The sequence below is a fragment of the Delphinapterus leucas genome, chromosome 5 (assembly GCF_059928025.1).
Source record: "Delphinapterus leucas isolate spDelLeu-1000000601 "Yukka" chromosome 5, BTC_Dleu_Yukka2, whole genome shotgun sequence".
In the NCBI taxonomy this organism is placed as follows: Eukaryota; Metazoa; Chordata; class Mammalia; order Artiodactyla; family Monodontidae; genus Delphinapterus; species Delphinapterus leucas.
In genome coordinates this window covers 47,502,376-47,520,527 of record NC_143133.1, presented here as the reverse complement: position 1 = coordinate 47,520,527, position 18,152 = coordinate 47,502,376, and the positions used below count along the sequence as shown (strand labels likewise).

At 38.0% G+C, this 18,152-nt stretch overlaps 1 protein-coding gene across 5 annotated transcripts in view; it reads right to left on the bottom strand.

Annotated features, from left to right (window-relative positions):
- Positions 1-10,203, bottom strand: part of PACRGL (parkin coregulated like) — a 37,147-nt gene extending 26,944 nt beyond the window's left edge. For 3 of the 5 annotated variants that reach the window (XR_016393252.1, XM_089911712.1, XM_089911713.1), the window contains exons 1-4: positions 6,274-10,203; positions 6,003-6,157; positions 3,582-3,649; positions 1,828-1,918 (exon numbers count right to left, since the gene is read on the bottom strand). Coding sequence is in view for 4 of the 5 variants with exons in the window: in XM_089911712.1 (XP_089767838.1) it covers positions 1,828-1,918; positions 3,582-3,649; positions 6,003-6,157; positions 6,274-6,325 (366 nt within the window). In the remaining variant the exon portion in view is untranslated. The remainder of the gene's footprint in view (positions 1-1,827; positions 1,919-3,581; positions 3,650-6,002; positions 6,158-6,273) is intronic. The other 2 variants (XM_089911710.1, XM_089911711.1) reach the window with 2 other exon arrangements.
- Positions 10,204-18,152: the final 7,949 nt, after the last annotated feature.

Below are 18,152 nucleotides of genomic sequence, written 5' to 3'. Positions count from 1 at the left end.
CATTTTTAACATCAGAATGTCAAACAAAAATATGAAAAAAAACCCCACTGTAAGTCATTTCTTACTATGCCTTTCACCCCAAATGCATTAGGAACAATTAGACAGTAGTCTTTTGATGTAACTGATCACTTTGAGTCAGGATAAAATAGGTACCTTTTTTGAAAAGATAAAACAAAGGAAGAAATCTAGAGGGGTGGGATAGGGAGGGTGGGAGGGATACGCAAGAGAGGAGATATGGGGATATATGTTTATGTATAACTGATTCACTTTGTTATACAGCAGAAACTAACACACCATTGTAAAGCAATTATACTCCAATAAAGATGTTAAAAAAAAAAAAAGAAAGAAAGCAATGGCAACATTCCCTCAGTTTGACTAATTATTATTTGGAATAACTATAACCAGCTGCAGGGTCATGCCTAAAAATACTAATTTTCAAACAATTTGTCCTTGAGACCAAAATATCTGCTTCCAAACGGTGATGAAACACTTCTTCTCCTAGATGCCGTCATGCTTTTGAAAACTATGATGCCAAGCACACCAGCACCATTTTGGAACACAGGTTCTATGGTCTTAGGAGCACCCCTATCTTTTTCATTTTAGAGATGAGGGATCTCAGGTCAAGAGGAGAAATGGATTTAAATAGTGGTGGTTCTGTCACTATTTCCTCATTATTAACTGAGTGGAGTTTACCCAGTACACAAATAAAAGCATTGGTGTTTGGAAAACGGGTATTTAAAAGACTGACTTTATGAGGTCTAAACTAAACTCAGAGTCCCTTTGGGGACTCCCCAAGTTAAAGCACTCCCCGTTCCTTGTGATTAGCTAGAGTATGTTTGTAAAGGTATCACTATAGTTTTGATTCATCTAAAATATTGTTTGCTACCATATATAAAAAGTTTAAAAAAGAACTAATGAAATATTAGAACATCTTTAGTTTTCAATACCAAGTTTAAGAGACTAATTAAAATTTAATTTCAAAATAGGCTACCCATAAAAATACACTGCTTATTAACACCAAAATACCTTCGGCAAGCTGAGGTACAAATTAAGAAAAGTTGAGACCTAAGAAAATTCGGCAGTCTTCAGTAGTAACTGTTATGTCCATTTAAAAGAGTTAAGTATACTTGGAAAACTAAAGGAGGAACTAGAAATTCTAAGGATTCACTATAATTAAGAAATCTCAATCAGCACAATTATCTACTTTTCTGTTTTGCCGCCACCTGGCCCTCCCCACTAGTTTTATAGGAAAAGCAAATGATAATTAGCAATGATTTTTTAATAAGTAACATTATTTTTCAGATGTAAATCATTTAACCCTAACATGAATAATCTAAAGGCAAGCCAGGTTTTATCCCTGTTAAAGAGAAGAAAACTGAGGCCAGGAAGGTGCAATTCTCCCAAAGAACATTAGGTAGGTAATATCAGTTCCCTAAGAAACATATCATATTAAAGGTGCCTGCTTCTATAAAGAAAGACCAATCAGTAATTGTTATCTGATGCAATATAAGTTCAAATCAGTGATATTCTCCTGATTTGACTAATTCAATTTGATTCCAAGAACTTTTTTAAATTAAATATGAATATTTTATCCACTTATCTATAAATACCTGTGCAGATTTCATGTTTAATTTCATGTTTATAAAGCTGTTTAAACAGTTTAATAAACATATACCAATCATAATTAGTTCCTAAGGGAATCTGGTGCTTTAATACTGTTGTTTGGCTTTTATTTCAAAAGTATTTACTGATGAGTTACAAAATAACATTTAACACAATTTTAAAAATTTGTTTTCCATAAACATTTAGGAAAGATAGAGTATTTACCTCAGCTAAAGTAATAAGAAGAGGATCAAATGGAAGCTTTTCAGGAGGACACTCCCACTGTAACCTGTGTTTTACTGAACCATGGACCAATCTAAAATATAAAAGGCAGTGCATGTAACAAGGACAACATATATTAAGCAGTGATTATATAACATATACATATTCTTTCTAGAACATAATATTAGAATTATTTTGTAACATGTAGGAATACTATGACCTTAAATGATGTTACAAAGGCATCTTATAAAGCAATAATTATATATTTATAATCCTACAAATTCCTACTCTTTTAGCAAAATTGTTTGGTGGCAAAACTAAACTCCACATTTGTTTAGCCTACAATTTTGGAGTTCCAGCATGTTGCTATTTGTGTCTTAATGCAAATGTTACAGTTGATATGTTTCAGTTATAATTATAACCAAATAATATAGACAAAACTATAGCAAACCTACCACAAAACATGCAAACAAAATGTGATAATTAGCAATGATTTTTTAATAAGTAACATTATTTTTCAGATGTAAATCATTTAACCCTAACATGAATAATCTAAAGGCAAGCCAGGTTTTATCCCTGTTAAAGAGAAGAAAACTGAGGCCAGGAAGGTGCAATGGCCCATGCAGGGTAACAAAGAGGCAGCCCCTTGAATTAAAGTCACTGCTGCTGCTGCTTTTTTTCTTTTTAACAGCCTTTATTGAGACATAACCAACACATAATAAAATGGACATTGTTATACAGTATAAAATTTGGTAAGTTTTGATGTATGAATACACCCATGGAACCATCATCACACTCATGACCGTGAACTTATTCAACACACTCAACTGTTACTTCACACTCCTTTTGTAATGTTCTCAACTTGACACCTTCTTTTCATAACAGCAAGAAGCCTCGGCAAGACTGTTTTTACATTTTTAGCAATAATAAATTCTCAGAGTGGAGAAGGGGTATAAGATCCTTAAAATAGAGTTTCAATTCAGAATGCAAATACAAAATAATAACAATAAATTAAAGAATGCTTCCTGAGCTTATTTTTCACTCCTAGCCCTCCAAATCTGAAAATACCACTAAAAACTACATTTCTTTAACTTTAGAACAACAAAAAGAATGTTTTGATTATTCTTTCCACAATGAAAACAAAATTTTCTATCATCTATAACAGGCTAAAACTGGTTATACTTAGAAGAAATTAATGTTTCTCAGTAGTGAAATCTTAAAATGATATCAGTCCATTAGTAACCTGCATCGTCTGCTTTAAAATAGTTTTGATCTCTATCCAAGAGGGCTACAAGAACTGCATCAAAAGTAAACAAAAAGAGCTATATTACTCATTAATAAGTATAATTTCAATAAATAAAATTGTAAATCTTTGATTTTTGAAGTATAACTAAAAAAATAATGAAACAAGTTCATTAAATTGTCAACTTCCAGTTCACGAACAGAAAAGGATTATTTATTTGAAATTCGCCCAAGCCTATGGATGCTTAAATTGTTTTAGAAACTGGTTCATTCAATTTCTTAAATTATTTGGTGGTTTACTGTACATCTATCAGTAATTCTATTTTGGAATTAAAATGATTTTCTTCAACAATGTCCCAGGATCTATACCACTCCAACAGCCAAAGTATGAATAAGTCACCATTATTTCAACCGCCCTAGTAAATAAATCTTTCAAAATTTTAAACTGAAAACTGTATTGATTTTACTCAATTATTTTGAATAATATAGTCAATTATAACTTGTACTGATTTTACCTGCAAGGAACACCTCCCTTAGAGTAAACAGCTGCAAATGCAGAAGGGGCTCGTGACTGTTCACCAAACTGAAATAAAAAATGACAAGAATACAATAAATATTACTATCACCTCCACTCTGTGATGCCTAATCAACTTCAATCCTGTTGCGGTCAGAGGCAGATGGACACCCTGACTTCCAAGCCACCACACTCATATCAAGTACAACACCATTCTACTCAGAAAAATGGCTAAGAAAAATGATCAACCCTCTCAATACTGAAACCACAACCACAAACGCATTTTGTATATTTCCTTTTACCCTTAACTTGTTTCAGAAGGCTTGAAGGTAGCTGAAACCATATATAAAATAAATATACTATAGATAAATATTTTTAAATATAAATACTATAAACAAATGCAATAAAGATAATAACATCTTTCCACCCCTTCTGCACTGTGACCTTCCAAATTGAGGACTAAATGGAGAAAAGGTGTACAGGGAAAGTATAATGTGTTTTCAACCTCCCACACATCTCCTACTTCTCCTCCACTCAAATATGCACGGTCTTGGATGGTCAGAGAACCTGTAATTTCTCCAATCTGGTTTTGTGCTTCAATAAAAATCAAAGGCTTAGGATGAACAGGAGTGACAGAGTTGAAGACAGAGCAAGACTCTCACAAACACATGCCTGGGTGTGTCTGCTTAGATATATAACTTCACAACTTTCAGTTTTTCTATATAATTATTTTATGACTAAATTAATTCTATATGCACTCTCAAAGACAATTTAAAAGATGATCAATCACAACAGTTAAACAATCGCAGCATACATAATTTCAATGTAAGTGATCAGAGGCTTAAGAATTTAGGCACAGAAAGTAAATATTTTACCACATGGTACTTTGAACATAATCAAATGAAACATAGCCGTCTAAATTACAAAATATAAACTTACTAATCTATTTTAAAGATACAACTAGCTAAAAAAACTTTTTAAAGTCACATTCAGTAATTTTAAAATGTACATATAAGTTTAGAACGAACCCTTTTTCCTCTGGAAAAACACATGTTTTAAGTAAAAATACATAAATGACATTTCATTAAAATATATTATAATAAAAGATTAATTTACAAAGCTCAACCTATGTTCTGTGTGACAATTCACAGCAATACTAACGTTTCATTTATCTAATTATAATTCCTGCTAAGAAAAATGTAAGTCTTAAAAACTGTGTATAGATCAGTGAGTTCTCAAAAAGTGAATATACCTGTGTACCAACACTCAGGTGGAAAACCTGAATGTTACCGGTGCCTCTTTCCAACCCCTTCCCACCTTTTCTCCCAAAGGTAACCACTATCCCGACTTCCAACTGATTTGCTTTGGATCAGGAGTTTTTACATATCTTAGACATGGTCTTTTCTAATATACCCTATTCTCAAGTCAAATCGTTAAATTATTTCCCAAAGCTTTTCTTAATTTTTAATAAAATTTAGACTAGGGCCACTAAATATTACTAAAGTTTTTCTTTAAAGAAAGGGAGAAAATTGAAGTGTCACCATAAACTCCCTCAACGAAATATGAGAAAAGGAAGCAAGAGCACAGAGATATCAGGGCATTTTTCACGTGTTTGATTTCCTTGACACTGCAAATTACAGAAAGAAGTGAAGGAACACAGAAGCTTAAACTATTTTCCATTTTCCTTTTATAAAGTCAGAAAATCTCCCTCTGCCCTTGGATAGTTCATTGTATCCTTACTTAAGTATCTGCCATATTTTACCTGCCATCAAAATCCATGTCTCAGCCACTCTCATAATCCCCTTTAAAGGCTGAAACCATTATCATCTTACCCTATGTAAGGCTGGGCCAGACACCATCTGGTGTTGGAGCACAAATGTGTTCACTTTTTGGATAAACTGATCTAGAAACTTACAATTACCCACGTTTATGTACATGAATCTCATGTTTGCTAAATGTGATTAAATTGCTGTGAGAAGGCAAAAGAAAACTAGGGCTGTAGTTAAGAATTCTAGTGGAGCTCATTTACAGATGATAGACAAATGGTCAGAGACTTTATGCAACTATAGAAGCATGTAATTCATCCTATGGCAATTGAATACAAGTTTACTCATTGATATTAGGAAGTACAATAACCATAGTAAAGTAAAAAAAAAGAAAGCTGATAATGCAATTTATTTTATACTCTACAATACTCATCCATGAATGTGATAGGATATACCAAAGCTGGTTTTTACTTTACACCGTCTCACTTCCACACTCACATCATTATCTCCATTCTTCATCATGATTACCATATGCCTTCCTTCACCACTAGCTTAAAACTAACAAACAAAAGAACTTGGGATAGCATTCAGAATGGCTCAATAAAATGTCTACTACTTTGGAAATCTACTGAGTCAGGAATCTCTTTGGTACCTACAGGGTTAACTGTTTTAGGGTTAAGTTTATCACTTGGTCGAGGATGAAGTTTTCTTGCAGATTCTGGAGAACTGGTTGATGAGGAGGATTTCCTTTGTTGAACTATAGTCCTATGTTTTATTTGTGCACTTGATGATGTCCTTTGATCACAGTTATCTGGAAGAAACAGAATGTCAACAAGGAAGAGGTGAAAGCTCATCCTGCATCCATCAGTATAACAGAATGTGTCATTAACAAAATTTACCTCTTCATTTAAAAGCAACATTCTGTACCTGTCACTCTGTTTCTTAACTGTACGTCTCTATGGCACTCGGATTTCTGCATTGCTTCTCTTTTGCTCCTGCAGTCAAATGAAACTTGATTTCAACTTTTTTGGGGAGAAGGATTCATTAACAATATAAAGACCAAACAGAACACAGTAGGAAATACAGTAAAAGAACCACAAAATAGATATGGTATGGAACAAAATACCTGAAAGACCAATAAGAAAATATGAAATTATATCAACTTCAATATCGATAACAGTAAACTAAAAACCATCTGTAAGAAAGTAAGATGTATAAAAATATGCATTTTTCCATTCAAACAGTCAAAATATACGTTTAGAAACTCAATTGTAATCCTCTGGCTATATTCAGAAAATGCAGACCAGATTTCTGGAAAAAGTGGTTGGCATGTCCCATATTGTCTTCACCTTCTCTGGCCTCCATATTTCCAAAGTTCCAAATGTTAACATCTGTATAACAAGTCCTACTCTTCCAGTGACAAAATGAACTCTCCTACTAAATGTACCATAAGTTCCCTAAATTGAACGTAACCCAAACTGAAGTTATCACACTGAAGTTATGAACCTCTTGTTAATTCAAGGTACAACCAGTTTTCTGGTCCCTCAGGCTGAAAAATTTAGGATCACTGTTGTCTCCTTTTCTTCCGTTTCCTACACTCAACCCTACAGATGTGATCAGTGTGGTGTGACAAGGTAGGAGCTTTGGGCTCAGATCTGGGTCTGCATCTCATCTCTACAAATTATATGTTTAAGAATTTAAGCAGATTATTTAATCTCTCTGAGCCTTGACTTCTTGACCTATGAAAATGGGGGAAATAATACAAACCTATCAAGGCTGCTATTGAAGGTTAAATAAGGTAATATATAAAGTTGCTTATCCAGTGAATGGTGGTTCACTTCTCCCTCTTTCACAATTCCCTCTTTTCTGCTAATGGGAGAGCTCTCATTCATAGCCCTTGATTCCCTGCCTAATCAAATTATTTCAAAGAATCTTCCACCACAACACTCAGACTCATACACTCAACTGCCTGCTGGTAATTCTAGGTCTAGCTCCAATCCCGAGTGCCATGCAGCCTTTCCTGATCTTCTGTTTCTCAAATGTCCACATACATAGCACTCTGATTTACGCACTGCTTCCTTCTTCTTATTTCTATCTGATTACTCCATTCCCTCACTTATACGACACTGCAATTATTCTTCCATTAGAGCACTTCCCACTTTAAGTCTTTAATTATTTTTCTAAAAGATCTGTAAGATCTTCTCTTAAGGCAACACAGGTGAAGTCTTCTTCCACTTCCAAATGACAGCTTTTCAAATATTTGAAGACATGGGTCATAACTCCTTAGTTTTCTCTTCTTCAGGATAAATGCTGATGCCTTCTTAAATGAGTACTAACATGAGATTATTTTAATTCACTTGACAAATTAGAAATCTTCACAAGGACAAAGCTCCATGTAATAACATTCAGCCCCCAAATATTTCAAATACGATGTGACCAAAGTACCTTGTAAAAATAAACTAAATGTTAAGATTATTTCTGTACACAGAATAATTTTAAATTTCAACGTTCTTGATTTAATACACTGATCTAATTTTCTCATCCTACTACCAGCAGATGAGCTACTTCCCCATATTACACTTCACATTCATCCCCAAGGCATTTTCTAGGAATATGGTAATTAGCTCATTAAATTTGTCAGACAATATTCTAAGATAAGCTAAGGCAGGCTTTAATTACGTCAACCTAATACTGCACTTCAGTGATTATTCAACAAGTATTTACTGTTGCACCTGGTCTCTGTTTTGAGAACTCCTGATGGGGAACTATATGATCTAAGTTTCTGTTTAATAAAAAAAAAAAATCTGTGTCAAGGAAACTCGAGTTTCCTCAAGTCTATAACGGGATAATTACAGTAACTAGCTACTCTAAAAGTAGATGAAGACTTTAGAAAAGTGGTTGGCACATAGTAAGTACTATATGAGTTTAGCTATTGTCATTTTCTTTATAATGGTACAAAATGTTTTTAGTATTACTAATAATAGTGGGGGTCAATGTAACTAAATTATGTCTTCTCCTTTTTGAAAAATTTGGCTTAATACTTGTGCTATCAATTTGAAGACCTGATTTAAATTCAGTTTTTTTTTTTCTGGTTGTAAATTGTAATAGCTGTCATATCTGAAAAAGATGCATCACAAAGATACCTACTTACAAACAGAAAAATGGCATTGTTCACCACATCAAATCATGATGCACATTTTTCAATATTACCTTCCAATTCTGCAAAAGTTGTTGTTAGAATGACTCAATTTCTATCTATCTCCTTTTATGTCACATAGCTGTTTCTGTAAGGCACTAACATGAAAGTGCTACGTTATATTTTGAATACGTTCAAAAAGCCACTGAAACTCTTCACTTGAAAAACATGTTAGAAAGTTGAGCTTCCAAAGGTTTTAAGTATACAGGACAGTTTTTATGTGTAATACAATTATGTAATTTTCAGCAACAATATCAAAACACACACACACACAATGATGCAAACATTTCTCTGTCCACTTCCAAAACACCCTGTTAGTTTCTTTCCAAAACAATTAGTTTTTCAGTTACTGTTAAAAGTATCACCCTTTACTTTACAGACAAATGAAGCGTACTCAGTTTTTAAAAATAATATCCACCTCACAGCATACCACTGACAGCAAACCCAGAGCATAAGTTGTTTGTAAAGGGAAAAAAGCTTAGTTCATCTTACACTAAATTCTTTTGAGTGCTTTTTGGTTAAATAACATGTGGGGGGTGATGTAAAGGGTTAATGGTGGGAGGAAGTGAAAAAGTAAGAACTATTTTGTGTTCTAAATATTGCAACAGACACCCCTCAATCTTTTACAAAACAATATATAAATCCTAAATAGACACTAAAATCCATAAATCCACTTAACCCCATCACCTAAACTATGTCACAGTATCAGAGAGCAAACAAACCGAGGGCCCCCACTGTGGACCCCTCATTTTTACCTTAGGTTTCCTTAGATGCTGCAGGTCATCTACAAGGGATTACAGGCATCTGGGTCAATGCCAGGAAAGCGTACTCTTTTTTCATTGTTTTGGACAGTTCATATATCCTATTTCTTTTCCCACATGCATTTTCTTCCCGCACTTGGCTTTGAGACCACTGCACTAAACTATCTGGCAAATTCTCAGAGGCAGAGGCCACTTTTTTTCCCCTACTCTCTAATCTGGTGTTTGGGAAGTTCCAAAAGTGTAATAGGAGCCCCACAAAAGACGATGAGCTCCATCTCTAAAACTCCTACAAATTCCAAAGAACAGAGACACAGCCCAGTATTCGCCTATCCCAATCCTTTTCACCACAAAGTACTGTAAATCCAAAGAGCCAGTATTAAGGGTCTTAATATCTTTCCATTTTCCTAGCCTCTCCGCCTCCAACACCACACATTTCCAAATACCTAAGACCAGTTCAGAGCCGGGATGTTGTCAAAGTTAGAAAATGAGAAAGACATGGAGAGAAAAAAATGGAGAGAAAGCTGTTTTTTTTTTTGTTTTTTTAAGAAGGTCGGGGAGAGGGAGAAAGGCGGCCAGTTTCAAATAAGGCCGACAAGGCAACTCTCGGTCAAAGCCCGACCAGGAAGGGCGAGCTCTTGTCGCTCTACATCTCCAGGCTCCTTAGCAACGTGGTCCGGCGGCCATAGCAACAGGCCAGAGAGGAAGTCTCCTGCTCCGAGAGAATGCGGGCGGCACCACGGATTCCCGCACCTGCGCCGGTCACGGCTCCAAAGACCCGTTCCTACCGCGCCTCTCTCCCGCCGCGGTCTGTACACCAGCCGCCACCCCACGTGGGGCTTTTGCCCAGCGCCCGCTGGGCCAACAGCCACAGGTCCCGCCACCGGCCGCTGGGGACCCGGAAATGAGGTTTCGCAGCATTCCCGGATCTCGCGGCGCCGTGCAGTGACATCAGACGCACGCCGCGTCCGCTAAGCCAATAGCAGGGAGATCGCAGAGGCTCGCCAGGCGGGAAAGGGTTGTCCTGGCAACGAGGCGCTGGGTGTTGAAAGGGAAGCTCGGGAGCAAGGAGCTCTGTCTCCGGGGACAAAGGGGCTCCTGGTGGAGGGTATTTTAGGAGCAATAGAGCCAAGGAGCGGAGGAGAGCACAGGTTCCTTGTACCTGCGCCGCACCCTCTCCGCAGTCCGTGTATTTAACTCGTACGTTTTTCTCGCACTCTTAACTCGATGTTCTCCAAGTATCTTGCCCTAAACCCTCTGAGAGCTGAGGACCACCGTGAACTCCCACCCCAGACTCTTCTGCGGAGAGAGCCATCTGCCTGCCCATCTGTGGAATTTCCTTCCTGTCATATCTTACTATATGCTGTTGCAGTCAACTACATAATACATCCATATATTTTTTTAAAGTGTGTTTTTGTACTCCAGATTATTTTAATAAAACGGATACTGCAGGAAAATGCGTGTACCCTGGCAATTGCAACCAAAAGCAGTTTGGGTTGTCACAGTAAAAAAGCCAAGCCCTTTCAGACCTGTCCACTGTGTTCCTTTCTAGTGTCCTCTTCTGTTGTCAAGCCATGGTCTTAACTTTTCGCTCAGGTAATAGCTAACTAGACAGTTGGCATTGTCTGAACACTGCAGGCAGTGTAATCCTTCCCTGCCCTTGTAGCGCCATTCTTTGTACCTGAATTGCTGCCTCAGAAGCATCTTCACTAGGCTGTGAGTTTCTTCAGGACAAGGACTTCCATTTCGTTTCTCCAGCTTCTAGCACAGAGTGGGGACTCAGGAAATACTCTTTAAATAAATGCAATGAACGAATGAATTCCACGTGTATCTAATTTCTCTAATGTTCTGTGAACCTTGCATACAAGTCTATCTTAACTTCTAAATTTCATTATATTGTATTTACCTATCTTCTCCACCAGACTGAAATTGTTTCCATTACTTTTCTATCTCCAATATCTAGCCCAGTGCATGTTTAAGTAATTTTTTAAGAAAAAAAAATCCTATTTCTTAGCTATTATCACCTTATAATCTCTCTTCTCCAGTTTCTCCAAGACTTATTGTATCACCTTCTCCCCTTCTTCACTCCTAGCCTCTACAATGGCAGACTTGGCAGCACCTAGCTCATGACCTTTTAGCCCCTCTGCCTGGGGAGTAAGAATAATCCGTGTTCAATACTGCAGAGAAGTGAAGAACACATGTTCTGAAGTTAGGCTGTGTAGGTTGGAAACCCAGCTCCTTTGCTTCTCAGCTGTGAGGTCTTCTGCAAGTCGTTTAACCCCTCTTAGCCTTAATTTCCTCATCATAACAGGGTTCTTGTAAGACTTTCTACTTCATTTTAGAAAAATTAAAAAACAACAACAGAAAAAACAGGTCCACTGGCTTTGTGACTTGGTCTGGATATTATGCAGTAAATGGTGGATACTTTCTTGGACATAGTAATTTGAGAAGGCTGTGAGACATCCAGGTGTAGTTGCCCAGAAGGCAGATATGCCCATCTAGAGTGGAGGGGCAAGAGCTGGGTGAGCTGTGGATTTTAAAGTCATCAGCACATATGTTACCGACCAGGGTTCTTGGCCTCCTTAATCAATAGAAATTGATAAGAGGCCAGACAAGAAATTCACACAAGTCTTTGCTGGGGTTCCTGCTGCAGCAGGAGGGAGGGAGAACAAGTAACAGTTTCCCTTGCTCACTCCCTGAGGGGAGTGAACTTGTTCCTTACACAGGATGAGGGTAAGGGGTGGGTCTGTTAGGGGCAGGGGTGGTTTAGATGGCCTGCCCATCCCCCCTGGTTGGTGCTGTGTGGGTTTTTGGTCTTTTTGTATCCTGTTGTCCATAATTTGCCCCAACTGTGCACATGTGCAGTTATTTTTAGTCCCTTACAGTTTCTTTGTATTTTGTTGCTGGAGGACATGTTTGTCCAGGTGCAAGCACTGCAGCAAAGGGTCCCATGCACCAGGTCCCAGCCTATCTCATATACACAGTAAGTGAGGATATAGGAGTAGATGAGGTGCTCCAGGGAGAGCGTGCAGTGTGTGAGAAACAGAGAGCTGGTAGTGAACTTCTGTCTCCTAATTCTGTCCTGGTTCCAAGGTTTAATTTTTCAAGTTTCTTTTTTTGAAGAGAGAGAGGGAGAAGGGGAGGAAGGCTGACCTATGTGTTCAGCAATATGACAAATAATATAAAAAGACAGAATGTGCCATATATATCTCCCCTGTGTCCCTACAGATTTACTCTATACCTTTCTCCACCCTGCTGTATACTCTGGAAAGCCGATCTGTGTGGCCTGGCATCAGCAAAGCCCCCATGCCCTGTGGGTTGCATTTGGGACCGTATGGAGGGTGGGGAAGGCAAGTAATTATTGGGGATGATTAGTTGGTCTGTAATTTGTACAAAAATGAGCAGAGTTTCTTTAAAGTAATTAAGACAAGCCAATAATACCTCTGATATTTTCTTTAAAATGCTTGGTGACTAAATACATGTAGTTAAGAAAAATTCACAAGCGAAATATGAATCAAAAGACACTGTCTCTTTGCACTCAGATCTGGACCTTGACTCTGAATTATGACTTATTCTTCCAAATCTTCCAAATAATGACTGATCACTGAACTTGGTTTTGGAAACTTCAAAGCCAAAAATTTGACTTTTGTCAGTTTCTTTTTATGATGACATCCCCCTTCCTGAGGCAATAAGCATAAAATACTATAGCTGAAGATATTACTTTTGCAGAAACATTTTTTATTATATTAGTTTATAACCCATTTTGGGATCTTTTATAGGATATTTTTTGTTCCAAGGTGCAAGTCAGGATAATATACCATGTAAAGAGTTTTTCATCCCACTTAGTTCAAATATAGCCTATTAAATTGAAGGCTAGAGATAGACAGGAAAGGAATGGGTTTCTCATACGTCTATTAGAAAGTAGAAAATTAACCATAATTAAATCAGTTCATTAAGTCCTAGGTAATTAATTCTTGTTCTACTGATCTTGGGTTAATGATTCTTCTTTCATAAAATCATTTGCAACAGGGCTAAAAGAAATGGAAAGCCTCAGCTTTCTCTACCCTCTGACAGGTGTCCGTGGTGATGATGTCAGGTTATAATGGAAAACCTGTTCACACCACTTCATTCTCTATAACGTCAATGGTTAAGACTATCTGGTACAGTCTTTTGCTGAGGCAATTGTTTTGTTTGTTTGTTTTGGACTTTTGACTTAATTTCTGATCTGTGGCTTGTGGAGGTATCTTTATGTTCTTGCTACTCATGGTGTGGTTCTCAGATCATCATCACCACCATCATCGTCATCATCACCAACATCATCTAGGCGCTTGTTAGAAATAAAGAATCTCAGGCCCCACCCCAGGTCTGCTGAATCAGACTTTGCATTTCACCAAGATTCCCCAGATGAGGAAATGTACTTTACAGCTTAAACAGCATTGATTTAGGCACGGGTGAGGGAGAAGCAGAAACTGCCTCTTGATGTTTAAAAGTGTTTCCTCTTAAAGTATTATAAAACCCACAACACTGGAGTGAAGGAGAATGGAAATCTTCACTGAGGTACAATGCATAATAATTTTATAGTGATTTAGTCAAATATTACACTGAGGGTAAGAACATCTTATGAACATTCAGGCTGTTATGGGTTGAATTTTATCCCGTCAAAATTTATATGTTGAAATACTAACCCCCAGTACCTCAGAATGTGATCATATTTGGAAATAGGGTTGTTGAAGATGTAATTATTTAAGAGGAGGTCAGACTGGAGTAAGGTGGGCCCCTAATCCAATATGTCTGGTGTCCTTATAAAAAGAGGAAATTTGGACACAGATATACACACAAGGAGAACACCACGTGAAGATGAAGGTAGAGACTGGGTGGTTCAGCAGAAGCCAAGAAACACCAAAGATTTCTAGCAAACTACTAGAAGCTAGGAGAGAGGCATGGAACAGATTCTCCCTCAAGGCCTCAGAAAGACCCACCCTGCTGACACCTTGATTTCACACTTAGAGCCTCCAGAGCCATGAGACAATAAATTCCTATTGCTTTGAGGTAGCGAGTTTGTTATGGCAGTCCTACCAAGCTAATACAAGAGCATAGAAGAATCCTCAGAGCCCTCTAATTCATCCTGTAATGTGTGTATGATTGTCTTCTGCCGAAGAGTTATATTAAACCTGGAAACAAAATATTTCTTTTGGAAAAAATAAATCAATTTGTTGACAAGTATGCCAGTCTTTGCACATATGAACCTAAGTTGGCTTCTATGCAGACTGAGAGTAACACAATTGCTGAAAGATGTTTATATTGACAACATTTTGGAATTATATGTGTATAATTAACCCAGAAGGAGTTGAGACTCTCTTTTTGTTTTGTTAATTTTTTTTTGTACTCTGGTGTTGACCTAATTAAAAATCTGGAGATGCTAACTTTTTTCTTGTATCTTCCTTACTAACATGAGAAAGCAAACACTTGGTGTTGCCCAAAGCTGTCAAGAAAACCCCCAAATAGTTTAGGTATAGAAGACATACTAAGAGTTATATTTTGTCTGTGGGACCTGAATTCAGCAAAGATTTTTTTGTTTGTTTGTTTTTGCGGTACACGGGCCTCTCACTGTTGTGGCCTCTCCCATTGCGGAGCACAGGCTCCGGACACGCAGGCTCAGCAGCCATGGCTCACGGGCCCAGCCGCTCCGCGGCATGTGGGATCTTCCCGGACCGGGGCACGAACCCGTGTCCCCTGCATCGGCAGCAGGACTCTCAACCACTGCGCCACCAGGTAAGCCGGAGCAAAGGAGATTTTTAAAAGAATTGTCAAAAGAGGCAAGATGCGAATAAAATTTATAAGAATGTAAATATAAAAAGTGACTGTAGGCTTGGATCAGAGTGATAACATTTAAAATCAACACAGCAGCAAATAATAATTAAGAAGTCTAAACTTTTCAAAAGTAAACCTTTACTGAAATAGATTACAGATCATGAAAAAAAAATGCATGAAAGACAACAGGCTCTTGAGTGAAAATATTATGTGATATAAAAATGTTATTATCCAGACAAAACACACAGAAGGCACAGAATAAATTTTGCTGTTTCTTCCTAAAAGCAGACTGTATGATCAAAGTGCACATTTATCTACCCAATAAATAATTGTTGGATTAAGTAACTAATAGTTTCATTGGGAAAGAAAATAAAAACACTGCTCACTTAACTGTAGGGCTGTTTCTTGAATCTGGTTGTAGTTTGAGAAAGGCTCTATTTGGTTGGTTGGTTGAAACATGCACCAAAAAGTGGCCTACAGTAGATGCAGTTGAAATGCCAGAACAGCCTTGTTATACTGCAGCAGAAAGTATCCAAAGGCTTAGGGATATTGGAACATTAGAGTGAATTTACCATGGGAGACCTGCTCACCTGGCCTTAAGAGGGTGGTGGAAGCCACTAGGCCAAGTGGAAGGTAGTTTTCACCATAACTTAGAGAAATAAATTTGTGAGGAGAGCCCAGCATCCTTGAAGAGTTCTGTGGTCACTCTTTGTAGGTCAGAAATTAGAGTGGAAACTGCTGCCACTAAAGTTGGGTCCCTAAATATAATGGGGATAAAATGGATGTCAGGGTGGCAGAGACTATGTGTCTACATTTAATCACCAAAGATAAGGTGGGTGTGGTTGCCATGTGGACATTCGAGTCAAAGCAGTAATGAGAATAGTCTGACTCACAGAGACCTATGGCACTGGCTGTTGACGATGGTGTCCCTAGCAGAACATATTCTTACAGCTCTGTACAAGTGGAAGTGTCTATAGGTCAAGTGAACAGAAACTTAACTTGAATCACCAGTACCGAGAGAGTAACAGCCCCTCAACAAATTCCCAAGCTTGAGGAAGTTTACAGACGCAGAACCCCTCGGATGAAAGGGTGGATGAATCCTCTTGCAAAAATCTAAACTGTTAGTCTCTCTCCAAGGCTTCTCCCAAACAGACCTGTGGCCTTTTACCAGGGTGACTGTAAAAGTCACTGGGGAAAAAGAAATAATCATACTTCTCAAAGACTACTGGATGCTGGCTCTGAACTGAATTGATTCCAGGAGAGCCAAATGTCACTGTGTTCCACCAGGTCAGAATAAGGGCTTATAGAGGTCAGGTGATCAATGCAGTTTTAGCTCGGATCTGCCCACTGTGGCCCCAGTGAATCTCCCAAACCATTATTGGTTATTTCTCCAATATGGGAATGCATGATTAGAATAGACATACTCAGACACTGCCAGAATTTTCACACTCATTCTCTGACCTATGGAGAGAGGGCTATTATAGTAGAAAAGGCCAAGTAGAAGCCACTAGAACAGCCTCTACCCAGGAAAATAGTAAAGCACAATCAGTACCACATTCCTGGAGGAATGACAGAGACTAATGCCACCATCGAGGACTTAAATTATGTAGCGGTGATGGTTCTCACCACATCCTCATTCAATTCACCTATGTGGCCTGTGCGGAAAACAGATGGATCTTGGAGAAACTGGGTTATCATATACTTAACCAGGTGGTGATTCCTATTGTCCTATTGTAGTTGCTAGACCAGAAATAGTTTCATTGCTTGAGGACATAAACACATCCTGGCGTTTGCAGCTTTTGATCTGGCAAATGCTCTTTTCTCCACATCTGTCCATAGGCCCGCCAGAAGCAGTTTGCTTTTAGCTGGCCAAGTCAGCAATACACCTTCACTGTCGTATACCAGGGATATATCAACTCTCCAGCCCTCTGTCATAATTTAGTCTACAAGAACCTTGATCACCTTTCCCTTCCACAAGGTATCACACTGATCTATTACATTGATATTATTATACTGATTGGACCTAATGAACAAAAAGTAGCAACTACTTTAAGCTTATTGGGAAGGCATTTGCTTGTCAGAGTGCAGGAAATTAACCTAAATAAAATGCACGGGACTCCACGTCTGTGAAATTTCTAGGGATTCAGTAGCATGGGACATGTCGAGATATTCCTTCTAAGGTAAAGGGTAAGTTGTATCTAACCCCTCTTACAACCCCCAAATAGGCACAATGCCCACTGGGCCTCTTTGCATTTTGAAGGCAACTTATTTGTCATTTGCATGTATTACTCTAAACCATTTACTGAGTGAACTGAAAAGCTGCGAGTTTTGAGTGGGGCCCAGAACAAGAGAAGGCTCTGCAACTGGTCCAGCCTGCCTTGTAGGCCATTCTGCTACTTGGGCCACATGATCTAACAGATCCAATGTGCTTGAAGTGTTGGTGCCAAATAAAGATGCTGTTTAGAACCTCTGACCTAAAGCAATCATTTGATTGATGTGAATAATAAGCAGGTTTTAAAACTTTTCCAAATTCTCCCTTATTCTTTATTTTTCCCTCTGCACACTTCACCTGATGCGATGGTTCATCTTGTCTCTCCACTTGGCTGGGCCACAATATCTATGTGTATGGTCAACCAGTATTCTGGGTGTTTCTGTAAAGATGATTTTGGATGAGATTAACATTTATATTAGTGGACTTTGAGTAAAGCAGATTGCTCTCTATAATGTGGGTGGGCCTCGTCCAATCAGTTGAAGGCCCCAGTAGAATAGAAGGATGACCTCCCCTGAGCAAGAGGAAATTCTGTGGTCAACAGTCTTTGGACTTGAACTGCAACATGGATCTCTCCAGCCTGCTAGTCCATCCAGCAGATTTTAATCTTGCTAGTCTCCAAAACTGCGTCAGCCAAGTTCTTAAAATAAATATTTCTATATATTAACACATCCTGTGCGTTCTGTCTCTTTGGAGAATAATACAGTAGATTTCTCCATGCTGCAGAGTAATTTCTAGTTGCCCAACAGAGCAGCTTTGAAAAGCATTACCA